We start from the raw sequence: 15,245 nt of genomic DNA, 5'->3' as shown, positions 1-15,245 counted from the left end.
GAAAGCTGCAATTAATAATGGTTTTGGACTCTACCTTTGTCGAATGACTGACTAATATTGATTGTCATTACAAATAGAAGAAATATTAAAGGGAACAGAAATTAAAGAATGAGAACATAGGACACATGAGGAGAAAAAAAGAGCATTTAAACTGTTGATGTTATTGTGTGTCCATACAGAGGCAAAGTGATGGCCTTATTAATTGAATGAATGGATCTTGTATCTCAGCTACCTCAGCTATCTTTGAGAATAATAGGGTTGTTATGGTAGGAGATTTTAATTTTCCAAACATAGACTGGGACTGCCATAATGTTAAGGGTTTAGATGGAGGGGAATTTGTTAAGTGTGTACAAGAAAATTTTCTGATTCAGTATGGGATGGACCTACTAGAGAAGGTGCAAAACTTGACCTACTCTTGGGAAATAAGGCAGGGCAGGTGACCGAGGCATCAGTGGGGAGAACTTTGGGGCCAACAACCATTATTCTATTAGATTTAAAATAGTGATGAAAAAGGATAGACCAGATCTAAAAGTTGAAGTTCTAAATTGGAAAAAGGCCAATTTTGACGGTATCAGGCAAGAACTTTCAAAAGCTGACTGGGGGCAGATGTTCGCAGGTAAGGGGTGGCTGGAAAATGGGAAGGCTTCAGAAATAAGATAACAAGAATCCAGAGAAAGTATATTTCTCTCAGGGTGAAAGGAAAGGCTGATAGCTGTAGGAAATGCTGGATGACTAAAGAAATTGAGGGTTTGATTAAGAAAAAGGAGGAAGCATATGTAAGGTATAGACAGGATAGATTGAGTGAATCCTTAGAAGAGTATAAAGGCAGTAGGAGTATACTTAAGATGGGAATCAGGGGATCAAAAAGTGACATGAAATACCTTTGGCAAATAGAGTTAAGGAGAATCCAAAGGGTTTTTACAAATACATTAAGTACAAAAGGATAACGAGGGAGAAAACAGGGTCCCTCAAAGATCAGTAATGCGGCCTTTGTGTGGAGCTGCAGAAAATGGGAGAGTAACTAAAATTGTATTTTGCATCAGTACTTACTGTGGAAAAGGATATGGAAGATATAGAAAGTAGCAAAATAAATGGTAACACCTTGCAAAATGTCCATATTACACAGAGGAGCAAGTGCTGGGTGTCTTGAAACGCATAAAGGTAGATAAATCCCCAGAACCTGATCAGGTGTACCCTAGAACTCTGTGGGAAGCTAGGGAATGATTGCTGGACCTCTTGCTGAGATATTTGTATCACCAATAGTCATAGGTGAGGTGCCGGAAGTCTTGAGGTTGGCTAATGTGGTGCCAATCTTTAAGAAGGGTAGTAAGAACAAGCTAGGGAACTATAGACCAGTGAGCCCGCCATCGGTAGTGGGCAAGTTGTTGGAGTGAATCCTGAGGGACAGGGTGCACATGTATTTGGAAAGGCAAGCACTGATTAGGGATAGTCAACATTGTTTCGCGCAGGGGAAACCATGTCTCAAAAACTTGATTGAGTGTTTGAAGAAGTAACAAAGAGGATTGATGAGGGCAGAGCAGTAGATGTGATCTATATGGACTTCAGTAAGGCATTCGACAAGGTTCCCCTGGGAGACCGGTTAGCAAGGTTAGGTCTCACTGAATAAAGGGAGCACTAGCCATTTGGATACAGAACTGGCTCAAAGATAGATGACAGAGAGTGGTGGTGGAGGGTTGTTTTTCAGACTGGAGGCCTGTGATCAGTGGAGTGCCACAAGGATTGGTGCTGGGTCCTCTACTTTTTGTCATTTACATAAGTGATTTGGATGCGAGCATAAGAGATACAGTTAGTAAGTTTGCAGATGACACCAAAATTGCAGGTGTAGTGGACAGCGAAGAAGGTTATCTCAGATTACAACAGGATCTTGATAAGATGGGCCAATGGGCTGAGAAGTGGCAGATGAAGTTTAACTCATAAATGCGAGGTGCTGCATTTTGGGAAAGCAAATCTTAGCAGGATTTATACACTTAATGGTAAGGTCCTAGGGAGTGTTGCTGAACAAAGAGACTTTAGAGTGCAAATTCATAGCTCCTTGAAAGTGGAGTCGCAGGTAGGTAGCATAGTGAAGAAGGCGCTTAGTATACTTTCCCTTATTGGTGAGAGTATTGAGTACAGGAGTTGGGAGGTCATGTTGCGGCTGTACAGGTCATTGGTTAGGCCACTGTTGGAATATTGCATGCAATTCTGGTCTCCGTCCTATCGGAAAGATGTTGTGAAACTTGAAAGGTTCAGAAAAGATCTACAAGGATGTTGCCAGGGTTGGAGGATTTGAGCTATAGGGAGAGGTTGAAGAGGCTGGGGCTGTTTTTCTTGGAGCGTCGGAAGCTGAGGGGTGACCTTACAGATGTTTATAAAATTATGAGGGGCATGGATAGGATAAATAGACAAAATCTTTTCCCTGGGTTTGGCGAGTCCAGAACTACAGGTCATAGGTTTAGGGTGAGAGGGGAAAGATATAAAAGAGACCTAAGGGGCAACTTTTTCACGCAGAGGGTGGTACGTGTACGGAATGAGCTGCCAGAGGCAACATTTCAGAGGCATTTGGATGGGTATATGAATAGGAACGGTTTGGAGGGCTATGGGTCGGGTGCTGGCAGGTGGGACTAGATTGTGTTGGAATATCTGGTCGGCATGGACAGATTGGGCCGAAGAGTCTGTTTCCATGCTGTACATCTCTGTGACTCTATGATTCTATTTGAGTGAACTCAGTCAGTACAATATAATTTAAAGTATTCATGTGACAATTTACATCCTGGTGATGGAGATAAATTATTTCCTAGTGCAAGAAACAGCTTTCCTGATTGATTCTCATGCAAATCTTATGGGAGCCTTAGTATTAGCAATCAATAGCAGTGAGACATAATTGGCAGTTTTCCACATTGGACCATTAATTTTGCACACAGTTAAGTAGATTTTCATCTACATTCCACAACTGGGTGCCCTAAAGTCAGTACATACTTTTGGTGCATTGTACACACCGAGAGAGAAGAGCGCTCAGGTTTTCTGACCTAAGCATTTTCAACAGCATACGTGAACTTCTGGCTGAACCTTGTACTGGAAAAATGGATAATATTAAAATGAATGTAGCTGCACCTAACATGCACTAACCCCACAGATCAGCCGGGAATAGTCACAATGACATAACAATGGAAAGCCTTGGGGAAATCCAGGGCAATACAACGGAAGCTGAAACATGATGGAATAGCTCTCTGTCCTTTATTTCTCTTCATTTCAGCTGGCAACTCACAAAACCCCAGGCACAGAAAAAAACAAGAAAACCAACTCAGTATGTGACACTAAGCTTTGTGAACTTACACATAAAGTTGAGAAATACCAATAAATGAAACAAACTCCTTACTACACTTTCTATCCATATTGTTGTACAACATTTTGAAAGTATCTGTCCTTCATGCAAGAGCCCAATCAATCAGAACTGTGATCAGCGATTCAATGAATTTCTGTGCACTTTACTTGCGATACTTTATTTTCTCTGTTACTTTCTTATTTACGTTTCAAGTTTTGCCTATGAACAGTTGTGAGCAGGAATGTAGCAACTGAAGCTCATAAAATAAAATGGAGTATACACTTATACCATTGCTCACTGGAATCCTGAATGAGCAAAATCTTCCAACCAGTTAGAACTGCTGTGCCCAATGCAGATCAGTTAAAAAAAACTGCATCTTTACCTCAAATTGCATGCTTGACTTCCAATGCAATATCCCAGATCTTTCTCAGTGCAGGAATCCACACAGAGCCCAGCAAAGAGGGCCAGCCCCTATTTTTAATGGCACTAACTGACACATGGCAAGTTTAAAAGTCTGGTCTTTAAATGTTAGAGAAGGGATGAGTGTTTGAACAGGTATGTGGAACAGGTGATTGAGGTGAGTGACTGCTGAGGTGAATATGTAGGGAGTTGGGTGGTTAGGGTATGTAACTGGCTTGAATTGGGGGCATCTATAGTGGTGGTTGGGCTGATCAATTGATGGAGAAGTTGAGCTAGATCAGGTATTAGGCAGGGGGGTGGAGGGGAAAGTCTGGATTAGTTCTGCAGTTACCCAGATGGATAAACAAAGTTTTAGGTTTAGGACTAGAGTGTTTTAGAACGGGTGCAAGCAATCATAGCAATTACTCCTCAGGGTCTACTCTTTTACTGAATATTCCAGTCTATTCCAGAATGTCTGAAATAATAATCACTTTTGAACCTGTCAAACATTACCAAGATAACCACCAAGGTAAACATTGCCAAACTACCTGAAGTCTCCAACTCTAGGTCTGAGTCGACAATATTCACGGAGGGTCCCAGGAACAGGAAAATTGTCCATTGAAAGTTTAAATTTTCCAGTTAATTCCCATATAAGTAGGCATGGCACGACTCCATTAGGTCCACCATTAATTGTTTATCCAGTCTCAATATGATCTGGAAATTTGGCCGATCATGTAACTAGATTCAACTACAAGCACATCAGTGTTATGTTTGGTATTCATTTTAATTGCATTCTATTGCATTAATATTTAAACATGTTTTGAAGATAATAGCAGAATTTTATATGGTCATTAAGAATGATCGAATAAGAGTAGCCTCCAACAATAATAGCTTTAAAACTCATTAGAGTGCAAGAATACTTCTTTTATTCATGTGAGGGGCACACATTTCATTCATCTCACAACAATTCAGAGTGCATTTTGTTTATTTGATAAAAACAAATTACTTGTTTTTTTTTCTCTCTGAATGAAGATACATAAAACAATAAAGAGTGAGCAGGTTTTTGCAACTGCTGCGTAGCACAGCTTTCTTCACTGCATGCAGTGAAGTGCTTGTTATTATGGAGTGGTCTATCTAGTAGACAAGCTGAGATGTATTTGAACCTGTTGATGGCAGCCAAATAGAGTTATTTATTGATAGTACAGAAATGGCTCACAAGATGATATGTATGATACTTCCATGCTTTAATAGGACTGCAGGGCTTTAGAGTGGGTGCAAGTAATTATAGCAATTACTCCTCAGGGTCTATTCTTTTACTGTATGCTCCAGTCTATTCCTGAATGTCTGAAATAATAATCACTTTTGTTTTACATTGATACATTAATTGAATGTTTACAGAAGGTGTGATATGAACATTTTTGGGCCGATACTCTCTGGAATTTAGAAGAATGAGGGGAGACCAAATTGAGGTATTCAAAATAATAAAAGGTGTGGATAAAATAGATATGGAGTGGATGCTTCCTCTTGTGAGGCATTCCACGACAAAAGGTCATAGTCTTAGAGTAAGGGATAGCAAACTTGAAACAGAGCTGAGGGGAAACTGCTTCTCCCAAATGGTTGTGAAGCAATGGGATTCACTACCTCAAAGTGTGGTGGATGCTGGGACAGTGAGTAAGTTTAAGGAGTAGTTAGACAGATTTTTAGTTGGTAGTGGATTGAAGGACATGGAGACAAAGCAGGAAAATGGGGGTGAGGAGCAAATGCAACGATCAAATGGCAGAGCAGACTCTATGGGCTGAATGGCCTTATTCTGCTGTGCTCTTCCAACACCGCTAATCCAGAATCTGGTTTCCAGCAACTGCAGTCATTGTTTTTACCTTATTCTGCAACCATAGCTTATGAACTTATACAATCAAGGTGCCATGACTGAAGCTTGTTTGGGGATAAGGTGAGGCAAAATTGAAAACTAATCTTCAAGAATATCCGAGAGGAATTATACTCCCAATTTCCTAATTGTGCATTGATGTTTATTGATTTACATTAAACTTCAGTCAACAAAGGAGATGTGGTATTATCCATCAATTTTGATTGGATTTTCTGTTGGCAGCTGAAGTACCAATGCCAAAGCTGACAGGGAGAGATGACCCCAATCAGAGGGCCAGCAGTTCAGCAGTGCCACTGCTAGTGATAGCCATTTCTGAGAATGCAGGTACATGATAAGGATACCTCAATGGCTGGGTACACTCAAAGAAAGGTTAAGTGAGGTCTGAAGACAGCAGTGAGTGGTCACTGAGGATTGGTGGCTCTGTTGCCTTGGGCATACTCAATAAGTCCTAATCATAAAATGTCTCCTCCATTGAATTCTGATCAATGTCAGGGGAATGGGATTCTGAGGGTGCACGACTGAGGGACAGAAAGACTGACAATGGTCTTAATCAGGGGCCATTGGAGGGCAACAGGTTCTCTTCATCATACTTGCCACCCAGGATCTTTTCTTAACCCTGATTAAGACCAGCAGATCATGACATTCTCCTTTTCAAAACAGTATTTTGACAAAATGTATACATTTAAGAAATAGAATTGCATGATCCCTGACATATTTCAACAGACAGTGAAAACAATTATGCTACCACTTTGCATACTTGTAAAGCTTTGCTAGTGACATGAGCTGCAAAAATGCTGAGAAATTTGAACATTAGAAATACACTATTAGAAGCTACTCTAATCGAACACTGTTATTGACCACAAATATTGATTTATTTGTTGAAAGCACGATTAATATGATCTTCAGTTAAAACAAATTGTTACTGATTATCTTATAAGGACTATTATCAATAATTAGTATAGGCAGTCCCAAGATTATGAATGTCTTTTGTTCTAGAGTCCGTTCACAAGTTGTTTGCAAGTCAGAACACAATGCGGGACAATGTAAGATAATTGTTTGTAAGTACGCTAAATGGGCAGATGTTAGATCTTTAAAATTACATCCATAAGTATGAGCTTTCGTAAGTCGAACATTTCTAAATCAAAGACCTCCCCCTACACTTAACACAAGTCTATGTATAGAACACGCACATAACTATTATGTGTAGAATGAACCCGCACACATATTATATATAGATATATAGATATAAATTACCACTCTCAAAATGTCCCTAAACTATTCATAATTCAATTACTCTGAATCTTTTCTATTTGCCAAATTCTTTATTTTTTTCAGCATATATACATCTAAATATTTCCAATATGCCACTCACAACACACTTCATTGAATGTCTTCTAAAAACTTTTAGCATGTTTCCTTCACCTATCAATCATTACTTGGAATTTGGACTCACCACTGAAGAAAATATTATTTTACAAAATAATGCATTCATTTCAATTTCTAATCCTTGCTGTGTTGTCAACTGGAGATGTGGGGCTGGGGAGGACAAGTTCTGTACCATGGAAGATGGGTACCCTTCTGTGAACAGCAGATGCTGTTCTTGGACAGTGTGTGCAATACAGAGATATGTAAATAAAGCCCATTGTTGGGGAGGTCATCATTAGGTTCGTTCCCAAACATCTATTGATATATAATTATATATATATAGGTTCTGGAAGCTATACCAGCCTGTTAATTGGGAATGGTGTTATTAGAGGTGAGGAGAATAATATATGTGTACACAAAATGGAAATGATAAGCAGTTTACAAAAATAATTTAGAGCAGTATCCTAGCAATGTCAGTAACAAGTGAGGATTTTCTTTCTGCAAAACCGTAATGACTATAATTTAATGAGCAGTTCTTACGACTGGAACAGGTGTTTCAATTTGAAATTTCAACAGGAACTTTTTTTGTGGTTAAATACGTTTTGATTTTGATGAAAGTCTAAATTTGGTTTTGTTATTCAGCAACATCCAGAACAAACTAAACTCAGAATATCTGCTTACTAAGCAAAGAAAAAGAAAGAAAGTTCCAGGCCAGAAAGAAAAGGACAGCCAGGAAAAATGGTGATTGAATTTCTTTTGCCCAGCACACATTGTTTGTGACTGATCAAGTAATAACACAGACAACTTAAAACAATGCGGCTAAAATGTTATAGGGTATAAAATTGTATTTGCTGCAAATGTGTTAATTCTCTATTCCTGAGATGCTGCCTGGCCTGCTGTGCTTTGACCAGCAACACATTTGCAGCTGTGATCTCCAGCATCTGCAGACCTCATTTTTTACTATAAAATTGTATTTGACAATCAATATGTCACAGAAGATTTCAGGAGACATAACGAACTGAAAGCCCGATTCGCACTCCAATTGCATTTATGTAGCTGAAACAATTGGTTCATTCAGATTATGTGATAAAATTGTGTAGCTTTTGTTTTAAACAGGGACACAAGAAAATAAGAAACGGGAGCAGGAGTAGGCCATCTGGCCCATCTAGCCTGCTCTACCAATCAATATGATCCTGGCTGATCTTTTCAGAGTCTCAGCTGCACTTACCCATCCACTCACCATAATCCTTAATTCCTTTTCTCTTTAAAAATCCATCTTTTCCTTAAAAACATTCAATGAGATACCCTCAATTGCTTCACTGGGCAGGGAATTCCACAGATTCACAGCCCAGAAGTTCCTTCTCAACTCAGTCCTTATTTTGAGGCTACGCCCTTTGTTCTAGTTTCACCCATCAGTGGAAACAACCTCCCTGCTTCTATGTGATCTATTCCCTTCATCATTTTATACATTTCTAAGATCCGCCCCTCATTCTTCTAAATTCCAATGAGTAAAGTCCCAGTCCATTAAATCTCTCCTCGTAACTCAACCCTCTCAATTCTGGAATCAACCTAGTGAACTTATTTTGCACCCACTCTAGTGTCAATACATCCTTTTGCAAGTAGGGAGACCAAAACTGTACACTCACTAGTACTCTATACAGCTGCAGCATAACCTCCCAATTTTTAAACTCCTTTCATCTAGCAGTGAAGGACAATATTCCATTTGCCTTCTTAATGACCTGCTGCACCTGCAAACTAACTTTATGTGATTCATGCACGGGGAGACGCAGGTCCCTCTGCACAGCAGCATGTTGCAATTTTTCATCAATCAAATAATACTCCATTTATCTGTTATTCCTACCAAAATGAATGATCTCACATTTAATAACATTGCATTCCATCTGCCAGACCCTTGCTCACTCACTTAACCTATCTACATCCCACTGCAGACTTTCCGTGTCCTCTGCACATTTTGCTCTACCACTCACTTTAGTGTCATTTGCAAATGTTGACACATTGCTCTTGGTCCCCAAACTCTAAATCATAACAAAAAACACACCAGAAAAGAATTGCTTTACAGATGTTTGTAACTATCTTGCATGTTGTTGAAATTCACATGCCATAGAAAAAATAACATTGTAATTTAGTAGGAGACAAATGATTTTATGTTACTACAGCTCTAAGTCACAGCTTTTGTCGGAAACAAATTCCACCATTAACAATCAAATTACAAAAATACCCATTACAAGAGAGAAGAAATTGAATTTCAAAAGAAATTTAATTTGCTATTTTGCAGCTAAAACAGCAATTAATGTTGGATGAGGTAATGGTTCTGAAATAGTTAATATTAAAGTGCACTAGCTACATCCAGACAGATGACAGCAAACAGTCGTTGGGTGGAGAGTCAGCCAGTATTGTACAAGACCCTGATGGAGACAGATGTGTCATTGCTGGCTCCTGATAATAATGTTTAACTCATCTACTGAGAGTGGAGGTGTTCATGAGGCGGCAGTGTCACTGTGTTAGTAACCTAGTAGACCTAGTGAATGATCTGGAAACGTGGGCTCAAATCTTACCAAGGCAGCTGATGGAATTTTGCAAAAACAGATATGGTGCTAAAAGTCAGTCTTTGTAATAGTGGCTAGAAAACTGATATAGCTCACTTATGTCTTTTAACAAGGGGCCAAATAGGATACTTCTACTCTTAATTTGTAATTTGCATATTTTTAAGATGGAAATAGAAAGATACAGAATTAAAGGCTATCAGGATAGATGGGAAAGTGGAATTTAAAATACAAACTGATCGACCATAATAATGTTGAATGGCAGAGGAGACTTGAGAGGCTAAATGGCCATACTTCTGTCACTAATTCATATACTAAATTGGACATATTGCTACCTTGTACAAAGTGCAACCTATTACTTAAGGTAATTTTTTTTTTCTTAAAACTCATTGATGGTCATTTACTACTAATGTTTAAGCAGACCCTTAGACTCTGCATAGAAAGGAATACTGGTGGCAGCACTTCACCTCCTGGGCCCAAAGATCAATACAACGTCATCAATCACCCCTCCACTATTTTACCTCATGCATAAATGCTGGTAAACACCACTGTTCAAATTAAGAATGGAAAAATGTCAAACTGTGATGTGAAAAACACAGTCCTCACATCCTCTCCTCTCTTACCTTAAATCTATATCCCTCCACAAAGAGGAAAACTCTCTTACAGTCAACCCTATCTATACCCTCCATAATTTTATGCATTTTAATCATGTACCCCTCAGTCTCTTCTGCTTCGAAGAAAATAATGCCAGTCTGTTCAATCTCTCTTCAAAAATGAAATTCTCCAGGTCAGGCAACATCCTGGTAAATCTTCCCTGACCTGTCCAGCACAATCACATGTCTCCTCTGTAATGTGAATTCCAGTACTGCACACATTCTCTTTCTGTGGCCTAACCAGTGTTTTATACTCAACAGAATGACCTCCACGCTGACAAACTGTATGCCTTGGCTGATAAAGGCAAGTATCCCATCTACTTTCTTCACCATGTAATCCACCTGCCCCAATATCTTGGACTGGTTGACATGCACACCTCTGATCCTTGGTGCTTCCCAGGGTCCTACCATTCATCACTTGCTCCCTTGCTGTGTCTGTCCTATCCAAATTTATCACCTCACATTTATCTGGATTGAATTCCATTTGCCATAGTCAGTCTAACTGACCAGCCTGACTATATCCTCCTGTAATCCAGGCTACCTTCCTCACTATTTACCACCTCAGCAATTTTTGTATCATCCATGACCTTACTGATCAACCCTCTTGCATTCAGATTCAAATCATATAAATATACCACAAACAACAAGGGCGCCCAAACTGATTTCAGCAAAACCTCAATGGATGCAGGCTTGCAGTCACAAAAATATCCTTCGATCATCACCCTCTGATTCCTGCCACTCTGCCATTTCTGGATCCAATTTGCCAACTTCATTGGATTCTCTTAACTTTGCTATCAGTCTCCCATGATCAAAAGCCAAGGTAAAAATCAAAGTAGACCATGCCAAATGCTTTGCCCCTCATCTACATACCTACTCACCTCTTTGAAAAGTTCAATCAAATTGGTCAGGCATGACCTCCCCCTTATCAGAACCATGCTGACTGTTCTTTTTTATTGGGCTACCAGGTGTCATGACACCATAAGGACATATATGTATATATCTGTATCTGTCCAAAACTATTATGTTCCAGAATCTTCAGGCTTGGTCACCATTGGACGCTTATCCAAGTCACTGTTCATAACCTATGTCCACTTCATAAGTCCTCTCCAAGATTAGACTAAAGGAAAAATGAGATAAAAGTTTATAAAATGGCTGACAAAATTCCTTATTCTTTATTCTTTTGTGACACAGAAGCATTTACCTAAGTAGATAACTTTTTCCTAAGCATGTTAATAAATTAACTTTTCATGGTTCATAATTCATTGCTTTATTTCATTGCTTTTTGGGAGCATGCTGAGAGGACAGAACATCGATGCAAATGATACGCAACTGGGTCATTGATTCTCTTAGTTGTTCATTTGCATATTAATGACACTCATCACTTTGCAAGTGGGAAATATCAAACTTCTGTTTTGATGCATGCTGGTTAATGGTAATTGTGTTTCCACTAGAAAGCTCTGAAAATCAGGTCCCATGCCAGAAAAAAAGAACATAGTTAGCTTTGGTAGAAATTGATTATGTTAGGGCTGCACATCTCTGGACAGAGAGAAAGATGCTTGAAATACACTAGAGGTCTAACAGCACTTGAAAAGAACCAGTATATTATTGCAAGTTGAAAGCGACCAGTACTGAAAAGGAAAGTCAACTGCGCTGTCTTTAGAAAAGCTCTAATTCTATCTTACTGCCATCCTTATGCTAGCAAATTGTCACTGAGACAATCTCCCCATAATAATCTTCTTTTCATCTCCTGCAAGTTCTTGGAGGCCACTGTGTGTGGTGAAACCATTATCCTGCCCATGCATGGTACGTCAAAAGATGGTAGGAATCTGGACCTCACTATGTGGAAGAATGGTAGAAGCAGAAACTCTCATATAACATTAAAGAAGTATTTGGATGGGCACTTGTGATGCCAAGGCTATGGGTCAAGTGCTGGAAAATGGGTTTGGAAAAGACAGGTGGGTGTTCTTTACTGAAGATGACCTGATGGGCCGAGGGGCCTTTTTTCTGTGCTGCAGACGTCTATGACTCGATGACAAAAGCTATTGCCATGCAATCCACTGCCAGCACAAATTCTGAGAGAGTAAATGCTAGAGGGATTTGCTTGGTATGTTCCTGGCATGAGTACTCAGATTGCAACACAGGCATTTATGTGTGTTTACCCTTTAACAGTCACAGTTCTGTTGGAAATAATCACGGAGGTCAATTTGAATCTAAATGTCACTGCCACTGAACATTTCTCCAGATCTGTTGATTTCTGAGTACTACTGTGGGGAGAAACAAGAACAGCTCCTTTATGTAGAACCTGTACAGTAAAAGAAAGGTCATAAGGCACTTTCAAATAAGAATAATGGAAACAGACACTGTAAAAGGAGGGGAGACTCTAAGAGAAACTAAAAATTAGATTGACAGGTTTAGAGCATAGATTCTCCAACGTTGTGTTTCTGATATACTCCATGTTATAAACATGCCATGAACCTTCTGGTTCGGAAGCATTTTCCATTTAAAAATGATACAATTACACATGCATGTTTGTTTTACTTTATGTGACACTTGTCACTGGCCTTGAGTGTTACGGAACCTAAAAATGATTTATCTTGTACCTAAAATGTTAACTTTGTTTCTCCCTAGACAAGTGCTGAAGACCTGCTGTGTTGCCCAAGCACCTTCTGTTTTCATTGCCTTCATAAACATCTTCCATTAAAAAACCATTATCATTATATTGAATGGTCATCCTAAATATCACATCTTTTGTTAACAAAATGAGAGCATTCTTTATTTTGAAGGCTCTATGTTTTTAAATTACAACCATAACTTTAGCATTTGGATTCCTAATTAAAGTATTAGAAATGGCTTGAATTATGAGCTACTGCAGATGCAGATATTGCAAGGCAAAGTCTGATTGAATAAAAATTATTCATGTGACCTGCAGCATGGTAGAAAAAGCAATTCTAATAATGTCTATTTACTGCAACAAATAGTTTGTGGTTCACTGTGAATAACCCCTTCAGCTGTAAAAAGAGAGAAGCAGCAAAAATCAGTGATGTGCAGAGTATAATCTTCCTCATGGAATTTTTTCTGTAGCTCATATGGTTCAAGGCAATCATAAAACAAATAAGTCACTTGCTTGGTAACACAATTTCTTTATCCCTAGATGGACTAACTTATATATTCAGCAGCTGAATTTTTAAACTGGACTTTTGGAACAAAACCAATCAGATTATCTAAACAGAAAAAGCGTAATTAAATTTTGCAAACAAAAAATTGTCTTTGCTGTAAAAACTCGTAAGACTAGAAACCACTCAGTGCATTTCATTTACTCCTCAGATAAAGGCTCATTAGTCCTGGTCAAGGGTTAAATGCCACATGTAGCACATTTCTAGCCATCTATCATCTGTTTTGCCAATTTTTGCACTTCTTTAAAAACAGCAAAATATTCTGTTCAAAATCCAAATCATGTGGAGATAATGGAGGTTGCTGGAGAACAGCAAGCATCTGCATTCTCTCTTTTTGGGAAGAAAAACTAAGATGCTCTTTTTATATCTTGTTCCATTGAGTTGGACAGGCCAGTGGCAGGTTTTCCCCTTGGTGGAAGTTCAATCCCTGCACCCCACCTCCCATTCCCAAAGGTGACAGCCCCAGCTCAGGGGGTTCAACAAAATACCAGCAATGCTGGGGAGACATTTGCTGCCAGCCCAAGGCTTACTATTGTTACTACATCCAGAATTGAATGACAGCAGGAGCAAAGTCATGGAGTATGTGTCATGGGAAGTGGGAGTCAGAACCAAAGACAAAGAGGATTGGTGAGCAGACCCCTTTCCTGAAGCTGGGTCTGTCAGTCTGGCACTGAATGCCTTTGACCAAGGGATCAGCCTTTCACTTCACCCAAATCACAAGGTGATCTCTTAACTTACCAGTTGGTTAATTCCAATGGTGACAGGATGAGGCCCTTACATGGTCCTACTTGAGGGTCTCAATTAGTGGTGGGATGGGAAGGTATCCATGGGCTTTCCTATCTTAGACTTAATTGGGCAGAGGCAGGAAGGTGGCAGGATCTCCATTTGATCCCCTACAACCTGATTAAATGGCTCTTACTATCACCAGACTCAATACAGGAAAGGGCGTTACATGTGGGCGGCACAGTGGCTCAGTGGTTTGCACTGCAGCCTCACAGTGCCAGAGATCCAGGTTCAATTCCAGCCTCGGGTGGCTGTCTGTGTGGAGTTTGCACATTCTCCCCGTGTCTGCATGGATTTCCTCCGGGTGCTCTGGTTTCCTCCCACAGTCCAAAGATGTGTAGGTCTGGAGAATTGGCCATGCTAAATTGCCCATAGTTTTAGGCGCATTAGTCCTTATAGAATCTTCGAGGAGAAAGTGAGGACTGCAGATGCTGGAGATCAGGCTTATGAAGAAGACTTCCTGAAAAAAGGCTTATGCCCAAAACGTCAAATCTCCTGTTCCTTGGATGCTGCCTGACCTGCTACACTTTTCCAGCAACACATTTTCAGCTCCTTATAGAACCCTCATGGAAATCCTCAACATGGAAGAATGCTCGACTGAATGGTTAAAAACATTTCAGATCAGGAGAAACTCTCTCCTTGAAAGTCAGCAATAGTATTTCGAAAGCGCATACATGCTCCATCACAAAATGGTGGTCTTGGCAATTACCTTAGATGGAGTTGGGTGCAGAGTGAACTGACACAGGATGCTCCTACAGTGACACTTAAAATCCTCAGTGGGCCAGGAGAATCTTTGAAGAATGCATAGCAACCAGGTTGAAAAGTGAGAAGTTAAAAATAATTACTTACTGACACTATCAGGTGCAGCTTTTGAGATTGAAAGGAAATGAAAGAAATATCAAGCTGAAACTCACAGACTTGGGATATTGAAATGCCAGTAATGAAAATGATAATATTGAGCACATCAAAAACCTATGCAGTCTAGGTCTAAGAGGAGGAAAATGTTTGGAGACTTCATTCAGACCATGAAAAAGGTAGAACTTCTTTCAATAGAGCCACAAAGAGGTTACTTAAATCAGAATACATTGAAGCTGATAT

General features: G+C 39.5%; 1 protein-coding gene across 4 annotated transcripts in view; it reads right to left on the bottom strand.

Moving 5' to 3' along the window:
• LOC132828189 (chemokine-like protein TAFA-5) overlaps positions 1–15,245 on the bottom strand; it is a 334,410-nt gene that overhangs the window by 133,319 nt on the left and 185,846 nt on the right. The window contains exon 4 of one of the 4 annotated variants that reach the window (XM_060845128.1): positions 11,245–11,308. The exons of the other annotated variants lie outside the window; for them this stretch is intronic. Coding sequence (XP_060701111.1) covers positions 11,285–11,308 — 24 coding nt within the window. The 3' untranslated portion in view covers positions 11,245–11,284. Of the gene's footprint in view, positions 1–11,244; positions 11,309–15,245 lie in introns of those variants that run through there. 4 annotated transcript variants of the gene reach the window in all.

This window comes from Hemiscyllium ocellatum, chromosome 26, assembly GCF_020745735.1.
Source record: "Hemiscyllium ocellatum isolate sHemOce1 chromosome 26, sHemOce1.pat.X.cur, whole genome shotgun sequence".
Classification (NCBI taxonomy): domain Eukaryota; kingdom Metazoa; phylum Chordata; class Chondrichthyes; order Orectolobiformes; family Hemiscylliidae; genus Hemiscyllium; species Hemiscyllium ocellatum.
This window is presented reverse-complemented; position numbering and strand designations above follow the sequence as displayed.